The sequence below is a fragment of the Anopheles marshallii genome, chromosome 3 (assembly GCF_943734725.1).
Source record: "Anopheles marshallii chromosome 3, idAnoMarsDA_429_01, whole genome shotgun sequence".
Lineage (NCBI taxonomy): Eukaryota > Metazoa > Arthropoda > Insecta > Diptera > Culicidae > Anopheles > Anopheles marshallii.
Window position 1 is genome coordinate 80,334,195 of NC_071327.1, and position 23,546 is coordinate 80,357,740.

General features: G+C 43.6%; 2 protein-coding genes across 2 annotated transcripts in view; both read left to right on the forward strand.

Moving 5' to 3' along the window:
- Window positions 1-7,908, forward strand: part of LOC128713704 (cyclin-dependent kinase 14) — a 66,702-nt gene extending 58,794 nt beyond the window's left edge. Inside the window, exons 5-9 of the mRNA XM_053808566.1 lie at window positions 4,314-4,488; window positions 6,844-7,105; window positions 7,181-7,393; window positions 7,467-7,646; window positions 7,740-7,908. Of these exons, the coding sequence (XP_053664541.1) occupies window positions 4,314-4,488; window positions 6,844-7,105; window positions 7,181-7,393; window positions 7,467-7,646; window positions 7,740-7,813 (904 nt within the window). The 3' untranslated portion in view covers window positions 7,814-7,908. The remainder of the gene's footprint in view (window positions 1-4,313; window positions 4,489-6,843; window positions 7,106-7,180; window positions 7,394-7,466; window positions 7,647-7,739) is intronic.
- A 6,185-nt stretch (window positions 7,909-14,093) lies between these two features.
- LOC128714673 (puromycin-sensitive aminopeptidase) lies at window positions 14,094-23,394 on the forward strand. The gene is made up of 5 exons (XM_053809549.1): window positions 14,094-14,166; window positions 14,987-15,600; window positions 20,774-22,417; window positions 22,495-22,772; window positions 22,833-23,394. The coding sequence occupies exons 1-5, from the start codon at window positions 14,094-14,096 to the stop codon at window positions 23,392-23,394; spliced, it is 3,171 nt and encodes a 1,056-aa protein (XP_053665524.1).
- The last annotated feature ends 152 nt before the right edge of the window (window positions 23,395-23,546 follow it).

Consider the following 23,546-nt stretch of genomic DNA (forward strand, 5'->3'; position numbering starts at 1 on the left):
GTCAAGCAGAAGCATGTCCGCCGAAGCTAGATACCGGTGCGTCCGGTATTTATGATCGAGCAGAAACGTTCAAATCTATGTTTTGGGTGTGGACGATGGGAGTTGTGGTGCGGAGTTTCTTGTGTCGTCTATAAAAACTGCATTGACCTTTGCGCTTTTCCTCGTTTTAGTGCCTTTTTTCCAAATCAGCTTCACCAACAAACGAATCGAAATTTCTAAATCGCGACTAAGCAGACGTACGTTCCCCAGTGTGTGTGTGTGTATAATGCGGTTCTCCTTTCAACCTCTACGACACTATCGACGTCAATCTTCATTCGGCGACATTCTGTATTCGTAGTGCGTCCCCCGCTTTCCCCACGGCCAGCATTTTATCAACGATTTAGTTTTCCGTTAGCATTTGTTTGATATTCCTCACGCAAAAAAGGTCACCCGCAGCTGATGATACGGATGAAGGGACAGCACACAGCACCAGAGGCAAAAAGCTGCCAAAGTTTGCTGCTGCAACAAACCGCATAATGTTGAAATTGGCTTCCGCCTTTCTCACTCTCCCCCACAAATAGACCCTCGCCCGACGGGATTTTGCCGTTTTGCGAGCGATAAAGTTTATTGTGTTTAAAGGAGGCGAGCGGCAACGCAAAACATTGTCTTTTGCGAGTGAAGAGTGTAGAAGAAACTTTCCCGTAGAAACGTAACTCTTGTGATTGGTCTGCTTTTATAGTTTTCTTTTCTTCGTTTCGCGGGAACTTTTGATCGAAACCAAATAGAAGGGTATTTTTGTTGAGCTACTGAACAGATGAAAGGTTCATTTTTACGATACGCATTTGGAAATGGTGTGGATGAAAAGAATCTTGTTCTTTTCTTTTGGAAATTAGGTGCATAAACCTTTCTTTAGGTCCTGCTGATCAATATTGCAAACAATACGATGCTTATTATTTGTTAAATCAGATTTATCGGTTAAACTCAAGGCTTTTTTCGCAGTTTAATGATGATGTGGCCGTTACTTTGTTTGTTTGTTATTCTTGCCTTTTCGCTGTATTCTATCTTAGCCGACCATGACAGTAATCATGCATCGATCGATATTTCCTTTCGTTTGTCTAACGTGCTACCGGCAATCTTGAAGAAAGATAGAACGAATCATAGTACGAAACTAGTCCTATAACGGGCTTAGCCGAAGTGATTAATGACAGTTCCGTACTTCGAACGGCAGAAGTCATTAACGCCATTGAACGGATCATTGCTTCCACGGTGAAGCTGTAGAAAAGTATTTTAATTTCAGTAGAATAATCTATCGAAACTATTAATTCGTCCTAAAACAGTGAAGCAGTTTACTGAACTGATCCTTTGTGTCTACGTTATGGGTCCTATCATTAGGAATCTTGATTGTTCATTAGGAATTTGAACAAAAGACGACCCACGGACGCACCGAAACCGGTCCCATTGTGTTTCCGGTAGTAAATGATTTGTCATAAAAATATGCGTTGAATGTGGGAATTATTACTTCGACCCAAAATAGGACATCAAATCATGAAGTTTATTAATGGAAAAAGGACAAGATTTATTTTTTCAAGCTAGCGAAAGACATTACGCGACTCACAGCATTTCTATTCCCGCGCAAGGGAGGCAACATAATCGGGGGAGAAAATAACAAAAACATCTCCCACCAGCTAGCCAGCAACTCGTACCGTTATCCGAAAATGGTTGAAATTAATTTTGTTGCCTACGTTACGTGCTTTTCGGTTCACCAAGCCGACAGTTGGCTCGTTGTCGTTGTTGTGATCTCACCGAAGCAAAACAAAGACGACGAATGGAGAAACAAAAGAATCATTTCTTGCTGCTCCCATCCTTCAGCATCGTTCGATCTCAGCGGAAAGCCATCGAATCGTAACGGTTGGATGATAATGGCTTGTCAACTCGTCTCAATCTGCTTGCTGCGAACTCCTCGCAACTCTCCAGCCAATGAAGTCATCAGGAAGACGTTCCTGATGGGGTCGCATGCCACTACAACGGCGTTAAGGATGGTGCCTCAAACAGCCTACCGACGAATGCGTTCCTGTTGATTACTTCCACCAGCCCGATTACCCGGTACAAGTTCAGTGAAACAGTCCGGTATCGGGCAGCTTCTTAATCCTGCCTTAGCACTCGATGAACGCTCTCGCAGGATTAGTGCAACGAATGGATCATAAACAATGGTGAGCCAGGGGTTGATCGTTGCCTTAACTTCGATCACAGCTCGTCCGAGACCTTTCGCGCCAAACAGGAAAGCAACAATAAGTCGCTTAATCCTCAAATGACATTCGTCTGATTCATATCGAAATCCAAGGACGGGATGTTTGGAAAATGCTTCCACAGTAAGGTGCGTTTGGGTTTGGTTTGTCAAGTTTCTCTTCGGAACATTGAAGTTATTTGTGCGTTGTTTGTTTTTGTCTTTGCCGTCCAGCTTCATTGCTGACGCTACTAATCAATGATTATTAGACCATCCAATCGATGGAATTGACTGCGTTTGGTGAAAGAAGATGGTGTGCAAGTCGTCTAGTGTATTATTACAACGAAGGTAAGCAGTCGGAGGATTAATTGGAAATGAGAGCAGAAGGGAATTAAGCGATTAGACCAGCAAATGAGGTTGGTATTGGCCGAAATTCTTCGGAACAAAGAAGCGATTTGTTTCCATACCTGTTGTGAGGGTGTTTGAATGTATCGATGTTATCTTTTCTGATAAAGTTAAAGATATGCAAATAAGGTTTTTTCATTGTTTTTGGCCCCCATTGTTGGAACTTTTAGGGTTCTTGTTGATATTATTTGAAATTTCCGATTGCTGCTTTCATTTTTGTATTTTGCACTAATAAATTGTCGTTTCCTGTTATAAAAAAATCTTGTGCAAACAACAAACATATGAGCTTATTTTTTTAAATATGATCATTTTTTCATCTTTGTTGGACGTATATGCAAAACCGTATTCTGGTGACCTAGTTATTGAGAATCGTTTCCCTTTTTTTTGTTCCTGCACCCTTGACCGTTCCAATCAAGCTTCATATTTCGATCCCTCCAAAAGCACCATTTTCCTGCAGCAATCTCCCCAAATGGAATACGACATTGATGATGGCCCCGCCGGGTTGGCGATGGGGACTTTTTTCACCGGAATGTTTGCGCTCACACACTCACAAAATGTGTGCCGCCCAATGTCAACCCGGCCAGCCGATGACACACTTCGAGATGCCTTTGGAAAACTTCTTTCATGCCACTGCTGGCCCGAAGAATGCTGTGCCAAATGGTGCACCGAACGTGTACCATATAATCCCTTCATTTTCTGCTCTCATTTTCTCTCCCTTCGTACACACGCAGGCAACATTCGTGAAATTGTTTGCCCACCCCCACCCCACTACTCATGCCTGTTGTTTTGCTCCGTTCGGTGACCCAAGGCTGTGCGAAAATCGATAAGTTTTAACCTGCTGCTCGAGATGCTTAGTCTGGCTCTTCTCCATGGGACGAATATTTGTCCGTATTTTTGGTTATTTTTTGTGCTTGGTCGGAATTCTTCAACAAAACTGGTATCTCTCTGCTGTTTTGTACTGTGTTTAGGATGGGTTCGGTTTTCTTTATAACCTTTACCACCGAACTTTAACCTGTTTCTTGTGTGGACAGGATTTTTATGTTGGCATTCCTTAAGCAACAAACTTTGCGCCATGAGGGGAGCGAGAATTTGGTCGTTACGCAGACATTTCTGTCAAAAGTTTCCAAATTCATACGACGACAAAAGTTACGATGGAATAGACGGACCCGGGGATGGCGGACGGTGGGCAACTACAGTGAAGAACTAATTTTCTTGTGGATTGTATCTGACAGTGAACCGAGTCGTGTCCGCTGGGGCTACCAAATTCGGAAACTTATTCCATTTCAAGTGAAGCTGTAAAATTTGACAGCAGAAGGGATGCGAGCATTTGTTGTCCGGCGAAGAATGTATTGCTACCAGCCATCGTTGTTTAGCCCACAGCCATTGAAGCGGTACAGCGAGCACAGCCAAATATCATACACTTTTGCAAAATAAAGTGATCGTCATTTATCTCCAAACCGGCTGCCATCAATCTTGAAGCGTTCTAATCGAATTTAGGTCGGATAAAGGATAACGACACCGTTGCACACGAATCGGAATGCCTTTGGGGCACGTTTTTGTATGCTTCTTTTTTTTATTCGCCTTAGTCCCTCACACACATAACTTATTGTCCGTCCGGCAGTGAACATTAATTCATCTTCACCATCACACCTGCAGCATCAAAACGGAAGCTAATTTCCCGTCTCGTGCCTTTCTATCGTTTCAGTTTAACAAATCAAGTGGTAGCATTAAAGGAAATCAGGTTACAGGAAGAGGAAGGTGCACCGTTCACGGCCATACGCGAAGCATCCCTGCTGAAGGAACTGAAACATTCGAACATCGTGACCCTGCACGACATCGTGCACACGCGCGAAACGCTCACGTTCGTCTTCGAGTTTGTGGTAAGTAGTACGCTTCGAGCAGCAAGTTTTCAAGCTCCGGTACAATCCACCACGAATACCCGGCGGTGGAGTAGTTGCCAGCACTTGAAGAATCCGGCGGTATTATTTGATCATTTTCTAACCTCACCACGGTTTAGTACTTATTTATTACCTTTTATTAGTTGTTGAAGTCATTCGTTTTACTAAAGCTCCCTCTAGTTCAAGAAAGCGAGACGTGCTTGTCGTGTTGCGTGTTTTCCGGGCTGGAGGAGATGGCAAAGTATGTCGGGAATGCATGATGGGTTCTCCATACTGCAGGGAATAGCGCCACACGCGGTGGAACACCACCGGAGGGGAGAACGTTCAGTACATTTTATTTATTGCCTTTCCCCGTTGGTGTGGGAATGTCTAACTGGCTAGTGGAAAACTCGAAGGAAGCTTAGTAGCAGTAGCAGCAGCATTCGGCAGCAACAGTGTGGCGTTCTGATGGTGCGGAATATGGGTCGAGATGGGAATTCGTCATGAATTTCTAAGCACCTTTCCCTGGCAGCGCGGACATTCTCCGGTTTCGCAGCTCAGCATCAATTTTCCTCTCCGTTCGGGTGTGATTTATTGTCTGCCGGTGCTGCGTGTTTTGGTGTTTCGGCGAACGGTTCTCATTCTCCCGCTTTGGGAACATGCTGTGAACAATTGCCAACTGTGCACCCGGTATCTATTGTTTTATTTTTTTCCCGTTTTGTAATCATTATCGGTAGAATCGAGAAGAAAGGGTCCAACCGTGCCAGAACCGATTGAGACACTACGTTGCACACTGGCTGTTCCAGCTACAGATCGTTTTCCACAGTTGATTGTGAAAAATGGTTAATCATACGGACGAACCTAACAAAGAAACGAAAACCTAAAGATTCAATAAAAAAAAACAAAATTTTGCAAATGCCGTATAAAAATTAATGGCCCATTTGTTTTCAATCAGCTTACTGAACGAAATTTAAAACGCTCCTAATAAACTGCTCGTTGTTTCGCCTTTATTTTTCTACTACACCAATTATTACCACATCCATTGCTCAATTGCTGCGGTTGACAGATTGGTTTGTTTTCCCGTCCGCAATAAATCATCTAAACAGTGTCGGTGCGGAAAAAAAGCCAACGGGGAAAAAACATAAATTGTTTACACCACATGACACACTCCCAGCATTGTTGTGTCCTGCGCTTTTGCGGGGGGGCGGTGGATGTTTATCGGGTTTGGTACAAAACCAACAATTCCGATGCCCCACATACAAACCGAAACAAGCGCACCCATAATTCATCGTTGATATGAGGCAAGTCTTACCTTCCGTACAGATCCATGTCCACAGGTACTAGGTTGCCTCGCTTGCATTAGGTTTTCTCCGGACTGATTGCGATAGGTGTTCCGATTTTTTTATGACTCTCCGTTTCCAAGATGCCATGGTGAGTAAGTTGTAGCATCAGCAAACCCAAAGGAAACAATGGGTCGCTTTTGTTTGTGTACATCTTGCTCAGCGGTGGAGCTTATGCACAAACTCTAGCAAGGAAGCACCAGCAGTTGCTGTAAAGGTGGAAACGAGTACATAAATTACAAGTTCAGCTTCAGCTAGAAACAAAGAGAAGGATATGGCATAGAACAACAAGATTGCATCAAGTATTCCTTCCTCTTGTTACATTGTCAGCCCCAACTGCTATTAACGGGGAGACCTGAACATTTCGCTCTCTCCTGTTGGATGCATACATACTGATATTCACCATTTATCACGCACCTGTTCTTCCTTCCCCATTGTATTCCTTATTGATTTTAACATCCTGTTCGAATGAGCGTTCCCCATAACTTCTAGCGGTTCTGAAAGATTTCGCCTTGGGACTGCCGACTCGCTCGAACGGAAGAAACTGACACACAATTTGGAACTAGAAAACACTTGCTCTGTCTTCCCCATTGCTGGAGGTGATTGTATGTGTGCTAAGCGTTGAACGAACGGTGTGTGTTTGCTGTCGAACATGGATAACGGCAACGGCAATTAATTGAATTAAATTAATAATTAGGGCAACGGCACTACCAGGTATTCGAGACCAATCGGGGAAACCTTACCTTTGATAGGAAGATAGGAATAGGGTGGCTTCGATGGAAACTGTAATTTATGGTTTCGAACCACCACTACACTCCTGATCATACTGCCCGTAGTCGGAGGCAAATGTGTTCGCCCGCGGTAATTCAGCCGCATTAGGTTTTGTTTTAATTATTCATACTAATTAGTACATGGCAGTAAGGGTAAGGGAGCTGAACCATCATTCCTGTCCACCTCCTGCCAGTTTGATTTGTTTACATTAATAACGTTTATCGGTACTGTCCTTTTCACCTTTTAGAATACGGACTTGTCGCAGTACATGGAACGACATCCGGGTGGGCTCGATCACCGAAACGTGCGACTGTTTCTGTTCCAGCTGCTGCGAGGGCTTTCGTATTGCCATAAGCGAAGGGTGCTGCATCGCGATGTGAAGCCTCAAAACCTCCTCATCAGCGAGATGGGTGAGCTGAAGCTGGCCGATTTCGGACTAGCCCGTGCTAAGAGTGTTCCCAGTCATACCTACTCGCACGAAGTCGTCACACTATGGTACCGGCCTCCAGGTAAGTTTTGTTATGCCCGATGCAGCGAGAAGCGGTTTTGTTTACTACATGCTCTATTTTTTTTTCCTTTTGCAGATGTGCTGCTCGGTAGCACAGAGTACTCCACCTCACTCGACATCTGGGGTGTGGGATGCATCTTTGTGGAGATGATCACCGGTATGCCGACATTCCCCGGCATTCGCGATACGTATGATCAGTTGGATAAGATCTTCAAAATTCTCGGCACACCGACGGAGGATACGTGGCCAGGGGTAACGCATTTACCGGGGTATAAGCTACAAATGTTAGGTATGGTTATGCTTTACGTTGATACGCTTGGTCACTCCATATTAATGTAATGTTGTTACGATCCTTCTCGTAGGCTTTTTCAAACCCCGCAAACTGGGATTGAGCTTTCCCCGGTTGTACGACATCAACGAGGGCGAAACGATGGCTACCTCGTTCCTGCAGCTTAATCCGGACAACCGGATAAGCGCGGATGAGGCTCTGCGCCATCGGTATTTCGCGTCGTTGCCAAAAAAGCTATACGAACTGCCGGATGGTATGTTGCATGTGTACAATTAGATAGACGAACATCACTCTTCCCCAACTTGGTTGGCATTCGAATAATTCAACTGTTCTTCTTTCATTTCAGAACTATCCATCTTCACCGTGGAAGGTATTTACTTGCATCCGGAACCGAACCGCCACCATGGGCACCGAGCATGAGAGTTAAGACAAAGTAAAACCCTAGATGCAATACGTTATTATTGTTAGTAGTTAATGTGATTACCTGCGTCGCTGGTTAGCAGAAGACGCAGTGGAAGAAGATGAATTACACACCATTTACAACCGGGCGTGCTTGGCATAGGGCAGTCAATACAGTGCACGGGATAGGCGTTATCCATCACCAGTCACCTGAGTGTGTGAGTGTGGGTATTTCCGTAAATGGTTGAGGAAAAGCCAAGAAGGCCAAAAGTCTTAGCAAATACTGCGATACATGAAATGTAGGTACGATTCGTGTCCGCATCGCAGAACAGAATGAGTAAAAAGAAAGGAACAGATGCCATGCCGGAACGTAGTGAAAGTAAAATCAAAAACGGTAGATATCCTCAAATTGTTGCATTTTGCAAAACGATGCAAAGGCACACAACAAAAACGCAAAAATGATAGCCTCTCACTAGTGCACGGTCGAATGAAGAGAAGAAAAATGCGCCACGCAAACAATTGCTGTCCTCGGGAACCAAAGTGAAGCTAAAGGATGTGATCAATTCATTCATACACCCACAACATCGCAAATTGATGTTTCACCTTTTTCCCAATGCATGTGGTTTTTGGTTCTTCATCCCGTCCTGTACTGTTGAATGGGAAAATGACAGAGAGGAAGCCGAATTTGTATAATTTTGTTTGTTTGTTTTATTTTGCTAGGGAATGTTGCAAAACGCAATTTGGTTGAACTACAACATTTTTTTTAACCACTGGTTTAGTTTACACTGCATGATGTACAAAACTATTGCGTATGGGTGAAATGTAGTAGAAGCGTTGGTGATATTGTCCGCCAATCACGATATTATGTTTATATCGGTTGTATCTTTTTTTCGACTCACGTGAAATTGAGTAGAAACATTATTTTAAACCCTAATTGTACTGTGCTACAGACTTATTAAAACGAGCCGGTAACGAATTGAATGCTCCATATGCTCGTTCGGTTTTCTATTGTTGTCCTTTCGACATCTTGATTGAAAGTAGAGAAACGGAGAATGTATTGTGCTTTCACAGTTGTGTTGCCTATCCGCAGGCTGTGAATCTAGCAAACATACGAATTGACCCAAATGCTATGTCGGTAGACAAGGTCCTTTTTCCTCTCTCATCATTCATCGTTCAAAAACGTGAAACGAGCTGCTAGGCCTAAACACGATGTATTAAATAATTACGTTTTCAGGCCATTATTTACGCGGAATCCTCTGTACGCTGGCAATATTTCCACCAACACACCATTTACACAGTTTGCTGCATTTAGTGGAAAATATTACCGAGTTAAAAGTGATGCACGGATGGGTGATGGTGGATTCGTTAATCCACAAGATCCACACATTGAAGTATTCCCAATCTATTTTGCCTTGATTTTTAGGAAATCCGTTATTAGGTTCAGTTTTTTTACATAGATACACGTATCCGTTCGATTGAGAAATGTATAGCTTAAGTTGGTTCTTCCATTTTCTTTTATTTTTACTCATCTTTAGCGTGTAGCCCAATCTTTTTTTCCGTAATACGCGGATGCTACCGTTTAGCGCCTCATTAGATCACCGGTATTATTCGGAAAACGATTCGCTTGGGTGATCGCATCGCGTCGTATGTAGATTTTTTTCCACCTTTCCTGGTAATAACAATCGTGGAAAATTAGAAGTAAATCAATGGAAAAGTATTGATATAACGCATAGTAAATTTGTTTTATGGGCTTGAGTTATGATTAAGATAAGGAAAAAAATGTTTATTATTAAAATGATGTACTGAAAGATGCGAGCTATGTGAGTAACGTTATTGAAGATAGACAAAAACAAACACACGCCGACACGAAATAAACAATCTTTAAACTATACGCAGCAGAATTATCTTTTTTATTGATTTTTTCCTTAAGCACGACTGACTTGAGTTTGACCTTGTTTCTAATCGTTTCGTTTAATATAGTTTATGTTTTGTATTAACCCTCGTTCCTGTTTCTGCTATTGCACGTAAATATATTCAAAGAAGCAAGGAAGAAAAATTCGTTTCCTCTCAGGGATCCAATGGTGAAACGGATGCAGTTACATGATGTTAGAATCTTTTCCTCCCCATTGTTGGTACAGTTCAATCATAACAGATAATCAAAATAATAATGGTGACAACCATATATCCAAACAAAGCAAAACACTATCCTTTAGCTTGAGTTCGAGCGCAATACATTGAGTTGTTTTGCAGTTTGGCAAGTAGCAATTGTATGAAAATTGTAATACAAGTAAAATCAAGCCACTGACTAACGCCAGGGAATGCTGTCTGGAATATACAACTCCGTGGTTCTAGTGATAGTAATTATCCTCTTCATTGTTGTCCTAATTCTGTGTGAGCCATTTTGAGCCGTTTGTTAAGTATTACCCATAATAGAAATTCTCGTGACTATCGTGGTGGTCAGTAGAGTAGCAAAACTTGATTGACGAAACACTTCTAAAACAATAAACGCAAATCAAATTTCAAGTAGTTGAAATAAAAGTGAACGGAAACAAAAAATAAGGAAAACAAATAGAACAGAACCATAATAATGGTACTTTAAAAGTAGATAAAACGTAGAATAGACCGATAGAGTAACGATTACTGACTGCTCATTGGTAAACAACTGAAACAGAACTAGTTGTAAATGAGCAGTAATGGCTCTAGCACTCGTAACAAAATGAACTTCTTAAAGAAAAATCCAATTAAAAAGTAGGAATGTAGATTTGCCATCGTCATTCTAGATAAAACAAAAGAATACAAATCAACGCATCGTCCTGCGGACGTTATAAACTCCCAGAATAGCAGAACAAAAATTTACATTTCATTTCCATCTATTCAAACCTTGCGTGTAATTCCTCTTTAGTGGAAGATTTTTCTTACCTACCGATCGTTTAAAAAACTTGTTCGAATTCGGAACGGGAGTAATCACCAGTTGTTCATACTCCAATCATACATAGCATAATCCAGAACGAAGGGAAACTGGAACACGATAGAAAAAAGAGTTCGTAGCGCTAAGCAAGCTAAGCACCTCAGAGTGTCGTTGAACGTAATGATAGCATACCGTTTGTGAAGGTGCAACTAGGAGTTTAAAATCAAATCCGATGGTGGTTCTAGAGGCACACATTTTTCTGTAGGTGTAGAACTAGAAGCAAACCACACAACACACCCCGCCAAACGGGCTAAAATGCGTTCTCTTTTTCGGGTAGAGACGATTAATCGTACAGAACTAAACCGACTTTAGATGTATGAATGTTTGAATTTTTGATAGTTTAATAAGATTGATTTGGTTCTGAAGTAAATGTGATATTGAAGCAAAAGACACGAGAGCAGACGGAACAAATAAAAAAAAAAACAAGACAGCGGACAGTGAAAAATGGAGGATTTTGAGTAAGTAATAAGTAATCAAATACAATACACAGAAAGCACAGGCAGGTTTATAAGTATTTACGCGATACCAGCATATTGAGAGAAAGAGAGTAGAAATCGTTCTAGCAGCAGGGGGTAGCAAATGTGTGAAAATGCGATCTGTGAAGTATTTGTATTTTTCCGACCTTTTGGCGTTTAAGTAAGGCGAGCCACTATATTCGTTCACGTTTTTCACGCTGTAAGAGTCGTCCGAAATGAGTGAGCGCGTACCGTCGTATTTGCTATTGAGACAAGATAAGGTTTTTTGTTTTGTTCGCTCACTCCATTACATTTCCTTGTCCCCTATTCAGTCACCCACGGGGCCAAACCCTCGTCGAAATGTGACTTTAAAAGTGTGTGCAAGTTTACATAAGGAATGCATGAAAAGAACAAAACAAATTAGTAATAATATAAGTGTACAAGGAAACGGAATATCTGTGTGGGTGAACGTTTGCGAAAGCGACTTAAAGAGTGATTGAGATGGGTAAAATCGGCGACAACGGAAATAAACCATGCCAAGCCATGAAAAGTTATTATTTTTTAAGAATTTTGATAACCTTTAGTAAGAATTGAAACTGTAGAGACCGAGGTATTACAAAAAGATGGTCACATTTATGTTTCATTGCTTATGTTGACTTGCGTATAAAGTACCACTTCAAATAGTTTGACCTGAGTTTTAACAGTGTTTATGCCTGGAATTTGTACGTTTGAACGGAGTGCAAACAATGCGCAGTATACAGCAAACATAGTAGATCAAAACTAACAACACTAAAGGGCACATAACGGCGCCAGCACTCTAGTGTCGATTCGTTTATTGTTCCTGAGAAACCTTTCTCAAGTTTCATGATAATAGTAACAACTAGCAGTAGGCAGTACAGCAGAATCAAGCAGAGATATACAGTTATGTAGCATTCCGAACTAGAAGCTGGTGGGAAAATGATAAAATCTAAAGTCCAACCCTCTCCTCCCCCAAAAACAAGTTACATTACGGACTATTCACGATTCGATAGTAGTGACAAGCAGCACCTAGAAGAAATCTTCCACAAGGATACGCAACTCGCAAACAGAAACAATACAATAGACGTAGCGAAATAATCAATCTTTAGTAGACATTTGACTGATGCCTCGACAGCAGTAATCGAACAATTCAATTGCGCAAGCGCTTCGTATATTAGTGACATGGTTACATTAGCTCCGTAGCGGATGATACAAATGAGAAGGATTGGTTGGGGCGGACGATGAGTGATGTAATGGATTAGCTTCAAAGCACGCGGCCAAACCGAAAGCTAATTAAACTTGGTTCGCTCATATCTTCAACCCAACCAATGTGCCACTTTGCGTTGTATTTGTGTTCGTTTCTGTTTCGTATTCCCAACACTCTCAATACCGTCCCCGGAAAGAAGTGATTGATTGTCGCGGTGAAGCTAATCGCACTTGCTTTTACGCACACTTACCACAATTCTTAACCGTTTGAAAGAGCCTTATTGTCTGTAAGGGATGCGCTGGCTGGGTGGTTGATGAAACGCAAGAAGCGCAATCAGGTTGTAAGAACGCTATCCTATCCATCACCGGCGCAACATTAGCACGCTTGTAAGAGAAACGATTTTTTAACGCCAACATACACAGACACAAACACACACACACATAAATATGCACGTCCCATCCCACAAATTTCGTCCATAGTTTTACTGAAAACACAAGTGTCTCTCAGAAGGGCAGCTTATGCATGATCCTCAGCACACCTGCGTTACGCGCGCGTATCGGTAACGGCTGCCGCGTCCGAACACGTGGCGCACTAACTACATGCTGCTGAGTGGAGGGTATCGCTATTGTTGAACGAAATCTGACTCGCGCAAACAAAACGAAAGTCATGCGACGAGTCTCCACAGCCTTTCCGCTAGAACATAAGTAATAATTGCGATCCGTTTGGTTTGGCCTAGAAGACGGGCTGTACTGTTTATTTTGCCATGTTTCTAATGTTCTCTCCAGCTGCTTAACACTGGAAGCATGCCACTCTAACACGAGACACGGTATGAAGCAAAACAACATTCAAATGATAAATCAATCAGTTTAAATCTAGGAAGAACAGTAAAACCCGATGCACAGCCCAACACCGGAAGGAAGTTTAACATAGTTTTGTAAATAGTTTTTAATACATGCAAACCGAGAAAAAAGAATGATGGAAATGAGTAAAGTGAAATACAAAACACTGGAAACAGGAAATGATAGTAGCGCTGTGGGTGAATTCAGTAAGCGATGGAACAAGCAGCGGAGTTGCAGAGGAGAAGCAAAAAAAGGAAACAAAACAGGCAAATATTGTTTATTTATGAAACTTTAAATGAAAAAAAGTATATATATGACGACTAAAATCCATTTGAGGATGATGTGAATGGAGTCCTGTCGGAATGGAGGCAGGAACTAACAAGGCGAAGTGAGTAAATAATTAAATGAATGAAATAAATACGAACAATTCAATGAACTCTGTACGATGTGCTGCTGTATTTTGATGACGCGTTTTACGTTTTTTTTGTTTTTTTGTCTTTAGAGCATGTTTTTATTGGTTCGGTCTCAGTGCATAAACTGTTAAAAAAAATCTCTACTTTAAACTTTATTTTGCAAAAACCCATTTTTTAGCTTATACAAAATCCAATGCATAAAATGTTATGTCCTTTTGTTCAGCGCTGTGCACCGTGCGTTGTTTATGCCTGAACTGACGTTTGCTGTCAACTTTCACGCAACTTTTGCCGGGTTTGGTAAACAATTACGGTAAGTTGCGTGTTGCTGTTTGTCGGTTTTTCTGTTTGTAAAGTGTTTTCAGTAGTTTAATACCTTCGTTTTCAGCTTTTCGATACTGCAAATGTTTTGCTTTTATCAAGTATCACGTCCGAACGCTCTTCGACTCGCATCAACAGTTGAACGGCTTGCTTTAGGTGCGTATGGTGTTTCTATTCTCACGATACACATTGATAACGTCTTCGTGGCTGAGCACGAATGATTTTTCCTGCTGCTCACGCCCTGGCAACAACATTAGCCTTAAATGAAACTGGAGGTTGTGTGGTTTCTCATTTCGCCTATTGCAATATGTTATTGTTTAATGTTTATTTTCCACCATCCACGAAATTTAACATAGACCGTAAAGTGTAAACAACATTAAAAACATCTCCAGCTTTGACAGCTGACCAAAAAAATCTCTCTTGCGCAATAATTTACCTATGCGCTCTCTCCCATTTTTCCCGTTAATATATTAAGGTATATTTACACTTAGTAGTGCGCATGAGTCAAGTTTAGTTATTTATTTGTGTAAATTTCGTATTAGGTTAAATTTATTCCACATTGAATGATGTTGAAAACAAAAGCGACACAAACATGCTGTAGCTTCTAATTGTAATAATGCAAATAAGTTACACAAATTGCACAAATTTTGTTTCGACTGCGCCTGTAAGCAAGTTGGTGTGACTACCACTGTAAATCGCGATCTCTCTCATTTTCTCACGATTTTTTGGCTTTCGCTCTCCCGGTTCATGTTTGACAGTGCGCTAGCAATAGTGCGGCTGTGTTGGGCAGAGTGTATCGAACGCTGAAGAAGAGTTGGCTGGTCTTTTCTCGGTCTTGTTTTCCCTCCGTGCTCCGTGCAGTTCCTCGATAAAATCATTCTGGTCTGCCATTAACTACCCTTTCCGCGCTCGACCAGCTCGAAAGCCTTCGTCTTCTTCTCTATAGCGCCCTATTAACAAACTCCATCTCACACAGCGGCCACAACAGCAGCGTGTCAAAGCAGTGCCCGACGGAACGATACCGTCACCGTGAAACAACAGTACAGTTCCCTATCATCATTGTCGGTCACGTCACCAAGTCCAACGTCGGCGTGGCAGCGGTGCCCATTGCGTGAACGAAACACTCCCTCCATTCCGTGCGTGCATCGTGCGTCCGTCACCTCGTGGCAGCAATCACCGCTAATCGCTGGTGGACGGTCAACAGGCAACGGTTGCTTTGTTATTTCTGGCCCGCGAGTGTTTCCTCCGGCAGTAGCCGCAGTGGTGGTGCGTTCGGTGAATCATTCTACCCGCCCGGTTTCATTTGCTGTCGGGCGTGATAAGCCAAGTGTCGTCCTTTCTACGGGTTCTGTAGCGGCACATTATCCGTTCGAACGACGCAACATCACCACCAACACCACGACAAACTGTAACAGCATCAGTGACGTGTCCGAAAAAAGTGAATACAAAATGTCCGCAGCCACCGGTACCGGCGGGAAGCCCGAGTTCCAGCGCCTACCAAACAATGTGGTACCGGAGCACTACGAGCTGAGGCTGAAACCCAACCTGACGGCGCTAACGTTCGAGGGCTCCACGACGGTTGACCTGAAGGTGAGTGTTCTTGGGGATATGGGGGGACCAGTGCAGATGAAGGTGCACATCTTATCATCGGTTAATCTCCGGGTAAAGTGGTCAACGTGTATCGCGCCACATAGAGTAGCCATTTTTATCCAGTGCACATGGAAGGAAATGAAAAACGTGCTCCACTGTAGATGAAAGACAAGGCAAACTACAGTACCTTTTACTGTATTTATGGGTGATTTGACGCTATTTTACCTAGCCGCCGACGCTGTTAGATAAGATGAGGATGTTTTTTTTGTTGTGTTATCTTCTCTTATTGCCGACAATATTTGCTAAAGGAAGTGGACTATTATTGTAGATGGCAATTTTTGTTGAAGGCACTTCAGTGAGAATTACATTGTCATATGTCATGGCTATTTAGTCATAACCATTGCTGGCTGTAACAGGTGATATAAAACGTTTGATTCAGTTAAAAGTGCCTGAAATATGCGTCTATTTTTGGTGAGAAGTATTCAAAATATCATCTAAAATATGGTCCATAATGTAATGTGATTTAACCCTTGCCCACGCCCTTGCCAAATTGAATTGACAATCGATAAAATTCCTCTGCACCAAATGTTTCATATTAGTTCAGCGACCTTCGAATACGGGACCGTCTGGGAGCAACGCAATGCAGTGGCATATGATTACTCCCTGTGGCGCTTACTGCAAACAAACGCTTCGTCCTGCACTTTAACTCAGCACAAGGCAACAAAAAAGAAACTCTCGGGAAAAACACCGCTCACAAACCCATCGTAAACAGTGTTACCCTTTCCAACGTGTGTTTGTGTGGCCGTTATAACTGTTTATCGTAGAAAGTGGCGGAAAAGTAATGGCCAAATCGAAACGAAAAAACTTACCCCACGTGTGATCGCCAGTAGGAAAAGTTGTGCCTTTGGCAAATAATTTGACGAAGGTGGCGGCAATGGTGTCTTGAATATTAGCTTCTTCGACGTGTGGACATGTGTCCATGTTTATTTATTTATTCATTTAATTACAGGGTAGATTTCTTGTTCCTTGGTGCTGATCGGAGGTGCAGGTCGTCACACGACAGGACCGGTCCAAAATCCCATTTAGACCATACCCCATACGCAGGACTGACTATCCCGCTACGGGTAAATAAAGTCAAAAAAGTCAGAAATGGCAGGCCTAGATCTCTTGAGGTTGGTGTGTCGATGACGAAAGGAATATTGTTATATTATATTACTTATTCCGCGGTTTTATTTTTATTTTTTTGAATCATTCTTTACAAAGATCATGGAAAGATAATCGGTAAAAGCTCCTACGGGTACGCGGTTTTGTTGCATTCCACTTGAAAACTATTGACCTTTTTCATGTTTCCTTCTTGGCTTGGGTATCAGGTTTTACCTCACGACCTCAGAACATATGGAATTGGCCTTCATGGAGGGTCCGCCTCGATCCAATACTAATATACCGTAACCGATCGTCGATCGAACTATTCTCACCCTTCCCAACCAGTTGGGGGTAAGCGAAAAGTGAAAAGCACAAAGCGGAAAAAAATAAACAAATGCAACATTCATACACGCACCTACACATAATCTCAAAATCGCGGAAAGGGCGCGGTACACGTAGGGGAGGAGCTCGGATGAGGGATTTGCAACGGTAAATGCTCGTAAATAAAACAACATAACGGTACCCGGTCCCCGAAGCGAATTAGCATAACGAAACAGATGTATGCTCGGCTGTACCAGCTGAGGAAAGAGAAAACTCGTGCACACCAGCGAGGGAAAGGTAAAATAATAAGCAATCCCAAAGAAACCTTTCGCGAAAAGGAAGCGAGTTGGAAGTTGGGAGTAGCAGCGTGTACGGAGTGTGATGCAACGAGCACGATCGAATTCGATCATATGGCTGACGTATGTGGGGTGGGATGTTCGGGCAGCATACGGCAAATCGGCATCGGGATTCGAATTGTGAATGTATTTGCTCACCCCACCAGCACCACCAACACGTGCAAGTTGATCGCGAATCGCACCGAAAACACTGTTGCAAAGTGACATTTAAGGCGCGGTATATGAGAACCTCCCCCAATCGCGATCGCCTTCCCCTAGCGCAACATTGCTGGTGATGTCGAAGAGAAGGATCGCACTGCGTATGCTACACATGCTACATTTACATTTTATGCTTTTAAATCTTGCGTCCGTTGTTGTGCAAAGCTACACGGGCCATGTCACTTAGATTTGCTGAGGACCGGTTCAGGAACGAGCGGCATCGTTGATGTTGTTTCTATCAACACACCGCCCGTGTGGGTATACCCCATTGGATTCCGTGACCATACTTTGCGTGGGATAGGTGCAACTTTTTTTTGTTTGTTTGTCCTGTTTAGACCCTTTCCCGCTGTGTGGCGGTTGGCTGATTGAATCGCGCACACAGTGTGAGGTTGGTACTAAGGTGTTCCGCATAGTTTGCGGTTTGGCGAAATTAGCCAACCGGGTCCGGGGCTACCCAAAGTCCAGGAAGAGATTGTACAACATAAATCAAACACAACCACGTCCAAACCCTCGTCACTCTCTGTCCGTGGGGGTGTAGAAAAATGAGCCGCAAAAGATTGGCAGCTATTCGCATTCGCCTTTTGGGGTCGGGTAAAGCGGTGGGATGCTTTGTGCACCTTCGTGACTCCAACGCGCGTGGCTGCCGACAAAACACGTCCGGTAGTGGAACAAAATTAATCCACCTCTCAACCGTGTGTCGGCGCGGGAATAACTAACAACGACAATTAGCCACACAGATAAAGCTTCCTGGACAACGAATGAATATTTCTTGCTTTGAGGAGATCATTATGTTTTCTTGGAACTGGAATCTCCCTGGATTAACTTCCGACCCTGTCCATAATAATGTGTTTTTGGGTGTTTTCTAATGTGTGGACAGCATCAGTTCATTTCGACCAACCGCCGGTGATGCTCTTGAGGATTGTGGATTTTTGCAGATAAACGATCGTTCACTAATATTGTGAAGACTTCTCTCCTGTAATGACCTGACGACGTTTTGGTCAATGATAGCGGGTTGTTTGGGATCCTTGAGGCTTGTTTTCTTCGAATGCTCCACTAATGAGATAGTCGCCATTAATTTAGGCACAAACATGATCACCAATCCATTCCTTAGATATTAATGAACCTGTCTATTTTTTGTAGATGCCCTTTACAACATCTGCGATTAGTTTAATGAAAAAAATGTTTGCATACCTTTATCGCGCTATTGTCATGTAATTTTGCTATATAAGCATGTTTGCTGTATACGTTTGCAATAGGAATTGTTGGTTTGCAAACAACGCAGACAACTCTTCCTCACATTCACATCTGAAGTGCCTTGAAAGGTTCATTTATTGGCCTATTAGCTATAAGTTGTTTGACCTGGGGTATATTCTCCACTGCAAAATGGTAGGTTTCTAGGAAAGATCACTTCCTGTTCGGCAAGCAAAGACCGATCAAACCTTTCTCCTTCTTTTACTTTCACCAAAGTCTGGCGCTTCTTCAATACCGTGGTACCTTTGGGGCTGAATGTAACCTTTGCTGATTTAAATTATGGTTTACTTCCCGCCTAATTTGTTAATCATAAAATATCTTTCTTCGCTGTGCGCCTCGTGTGATCAATCCTCTTCGATCTTTAGCAAAAATCATGAGAAATTGAATTTTTCATATGTTCATCTTGTGTTTTTTGTAAGATGTTGGCGTTAGAGAAAAAAATAATGGGACAAACGAATTCTGATAAAAAATGGCCAAATTAGATGGATAACAGCCTGTAATTGTAAATAATTATTTGGTGTATGGGTTTTATTGTCATTAGTTGTTGAGTTATGCTGAGTTGAGTTGTTGAGTTCCGTTTCCTTATGATCACTTGTGAAGCACTGGCGATCGCGGATTATCAATGAAGAGAACGAGCAGTATCTTGCAGATTGTTGCTGGCTATTCTTACGAACCTCGAACACTATCCGCTCGCAACCGAACGCACGATGAAAAACGTCCAACTGGTCGTGGCATTACGACGGGACGCTCGTTCCGAAACAGGTTTTGTGTAATATCATTTGGCGATTGTGTCTCCGCGAATAATCAGGCAAGATGAGGTGAATCGGGAATAATGAAGCAGTCGCCATGTGCGTATGTGTGTAGGTATTGTCGACAATAAACAGCGGCACAACACACAAAAAAAAACACGAGGCAGTAAATTTGGAAGTGTTTCTTCTTGTTGTCCCTCGCTCGACACGGTCAGGAATGGCCCAGAACGGCTGTGTTTGAGTGGAAGAACGATGTAGCCAAGAGAAGAATGAAATGAACAAGCGAAAAAAAAGTTAAATGAATGAAACGAAAGCAAAAGTCTGCCGTAGCCAACCAACCTGATGTAGATCAGGCCTGTGCGTTGGGTAGAAAAATAAGTAATGCAGCACCAAGCGGTAAACAGAATTTTCTGTTTTGATTGAAAAAAAGAAATACGATTATTATTAAAATTAAATGAAATAGGATAGTTTGCTGTTTTCACCGTTAAATTACATTTTCCTATTACACATTACACCCCATTTTCCTTCGTCAGCTTGGGTGATGATGTTCCTGTGGGCGATGCGCCGGGTGGCGACATGGTCGTCTCTACCTTTTTCCCCCTGGTTGTTGCGATACGGTTGCGTTGGTGGAGCCAATCGGCAAGGTAAACGACCTTGTCAGACAACGCAAACATTTGACCACCCCATTTGGTACTGCTAGCGGATGGACGAAAATAAATTGTTGACTTGTCATTATACGCGATGTGCACTGTGCAGAATGAAACCAAATTGCGGGGACGTTTGCTCCCAATTCTTTTTTTCTGCAATGCACCTCAAGGAATGACACTTTTTTACCGTTGATATTAAGCTGCTTTGCTGAGTTGGAATGGAATGTTTTTTTTTTTCTTTTCTATCATATGATGATAGGGCAATAACTGTTTGGGACAGTTTGTTTACGGCAAGTACCGTTTTGGCGGTTACACGTCAAGTCTAGTGTCTCCTTGGTGGCGTCTTGGTTTGGCAATTTGTGGGTGCAAGGTGAAGCAAAAACGTTTAAACCCTTTCATCCATTTCTTTCAAATTTCCTGTCTTTAAATTTAAATATTCAAAGAACTCTCACGAAGAATAGCAGAACTTTGTATTAATCGCTTATTTATATCTTATCTCTCTTTACAGGTTTTATCGGCAACGGATCGCATCACGTTAAATGCACTGGATCTGAAGATAAGCACGGCGAACGTTAGTTTCAACGAACATAAACTTACCGCCCAGGACATACAGTTCAATGCGGACCAAGAAACGGCGTGCTTCGTCTTCGGTACGGAAATTCCGGCCGGTACGGCGAAACTGGCGGTTGAATTCAGTGGCGAGTTAAACGACAAGATGAAGGGTTTCTATCGCAGCAAATACTTCTCACCGACCGGTGAAGAACGATACGCGGGCGTAACGCAATTCGAGGCAACGGACGCGCGGCGATGCTTTCCTTGCTGGGACGAACCGGCCATTAAGGCCACGTTCGACATTTCGCTGGTTGTGCCGCAAAATCTGGTAGCCCTGTCAAACATGCCGGTTGTACGTGAGCAACCCTCAGGAGACAAGGACGACTCCGTACTGGTAGCCTTCGATCGGACCCCGATCATGTCCACCTATCTGGTGGCAGTTGTAGTGGGCGAATACGATTATGTCGAGGATAAATCGGCTGATGGTGTGTTGGTGCGAGTGTACACACCCGTTGGCAAGCGTGAACAGGGCCGGTTTGCGCTGGACGTAGCGACGAAGGTGCTGCCGTACTACAAGGACTACTTTAACATTGCCTATCCACTGCCGAAAATGGATCTGATTGCTATTTCGGATTTTTCCGCGGGTGCGATGGAAAACTGGGGATTGATCACGTACCGTGAAACGTTCGTGTTGGTCGATCCGGAAAACACGTCCCTCATTCGGAAGCAATCGATCGCGCTAACCGTGGGTCATGAGATTGCGCATCAGTGGTTCGGTAATTTGGTGACGATGGAGTGGTGGACGCACTTGTGGCTGAACGAAGGATACGCTTCGTTCGTGGAGTTCCTGTGTGTCGATCATCTCTTCCCGGACTACGATATCTGGACGCAGTTTGTGACGGACATGTATACGCGAGCGCTGGAGCACGACTGTTTGCGGAACTCGCACCCGATCGAGGTACCGGTAGGACACCCATCCGAGATAGACGAGATCTTCGACGAGATTAGTTACAACAAGGGTGCTAGCGTAATTCGGATGCTGCACCACTACATCGGCGATGAGGACTTTAAGCGGGGCATGCATCTGTACCTGACGCGGCATCAGTACAGCAATACGAAAACCGAAGACCTGTGGAACGCACTGCAAGAGGTGAGCAGCAAACCGGTCGGTGCCGTCATGTCGACCTGGATTCAGCGAATGGGTTTCCCCGTGGTGCAAGTACTGTCCTCCAAGCAGCTCGAAGGAAATCGTCGCCTGCTGAACATCGCTCAATCGAAGTTCTGTGCTGATGGGTGTGAAGCGCCGGAACAATCGCTTTGGCTTATTCCGATAAACGTTTCTACACCGTCATCGGTAAATGCCGTCACGACGGTGTTGGAATCGTCCAATGCGGAAATCACGGTCGAGGGCGTTGGAGAACAGGACTGGGTAAAGATCAACCCTGGCACGATCGGATACTATCGCACGCAGTATCCAGCCGAGATGCTGGAACAGTTTCTACCAGCCATTAAGAATATGACACTGCCACCGCTCGACCGGCTGGGACTGATTGACGATCTGTTTGCGTTGGTGCAGGCCGGAAAGAGTGCCACCGTTGATGTGAGTATGCAGCAACAGTGCGATCGTTACGAAGGCAACTAATATTAAGTGTTTTTTTAAATCTCTTTTCCTCGCAGGCCTTGAAGGTAATCGATGCGTACCGGAACGAAAACAATTACACCGTGTGGTCGTCAATTTCGAACTGTTTGGCAAAACTGCAGCTTCTTCTGGCCCACACACCTGCCGAGAAGCAGTTTGGCGAGTACGGCGTGCGTCTTTATCAACCGGTCGCCGAGAAGCTGGGCTGGGATGTAAAGCCCGGCGAGAGTCATCTCGATACGCTGCTTCGTTCGCTCGTCCTCGGTCGACTGGTATCGTTCGGATGTACGAAAACTGTTGCAGAAGCTAAGAGAAGGTATGCAAGAGTAGTATGTGGTATTTGTACAGTCACTTATTCGTTTTACTCCATCGTCAGGTTTGAAGAACACGCACAAAACAAGCGCGTCCTGCCAGCGGATCTTCGGAGCACCTGCTACAGGGCAGTATTACAGAACGGTGATCTCGCAACATATGACGAAATGCTGCGACTGTACCGTGCGACCGATTTGCACGAGGAAAAGGATCGCATCTCGCGCGCGCTCGGTTCGATCGGCAATGTTGACATCTTGCGGAAGGTGATCGATTTCGCAATGTCGGAGGAGGTGCGCGCTCAGGACGCCGTGTTCGTCATCGTATCGGTTGCCCTTAACCCGAAGGGACGCGACATGGCGTGGGACTACTTCTGCGAACACTGGCAGGTGCTGCTAAACCAGTACGAGGGCGGATTCCTGCTGGCACGTCTGATCAAGTACCTGACGGAGAACTTCTCCACCGAGGAGCGGGCCCAGGAGGTGGAACGGTTCTTCCGGGAGCACGAGTTCCCCGGTACCGAGCGTACCGTGTCACAGTCGATCGAAACCATTCGACTGAACGCGGACTGGATGAAGCGTGATCTGGACGCTATTTCGGCCTATCTGAAACAGCAGAAGCAACAGTAAGTTGTTGACTTCCTCTAGCGAGCTTACAAAAAACAGAAAAAGGACGACGATTTCATCGGAGCGAGAGATATGGGGGGAATGAAAGAGAGGGATTCGGTCGGACACGATGAAAGGCGTGCCATTTATATGTGCTAGTACAATATGTACTAAAT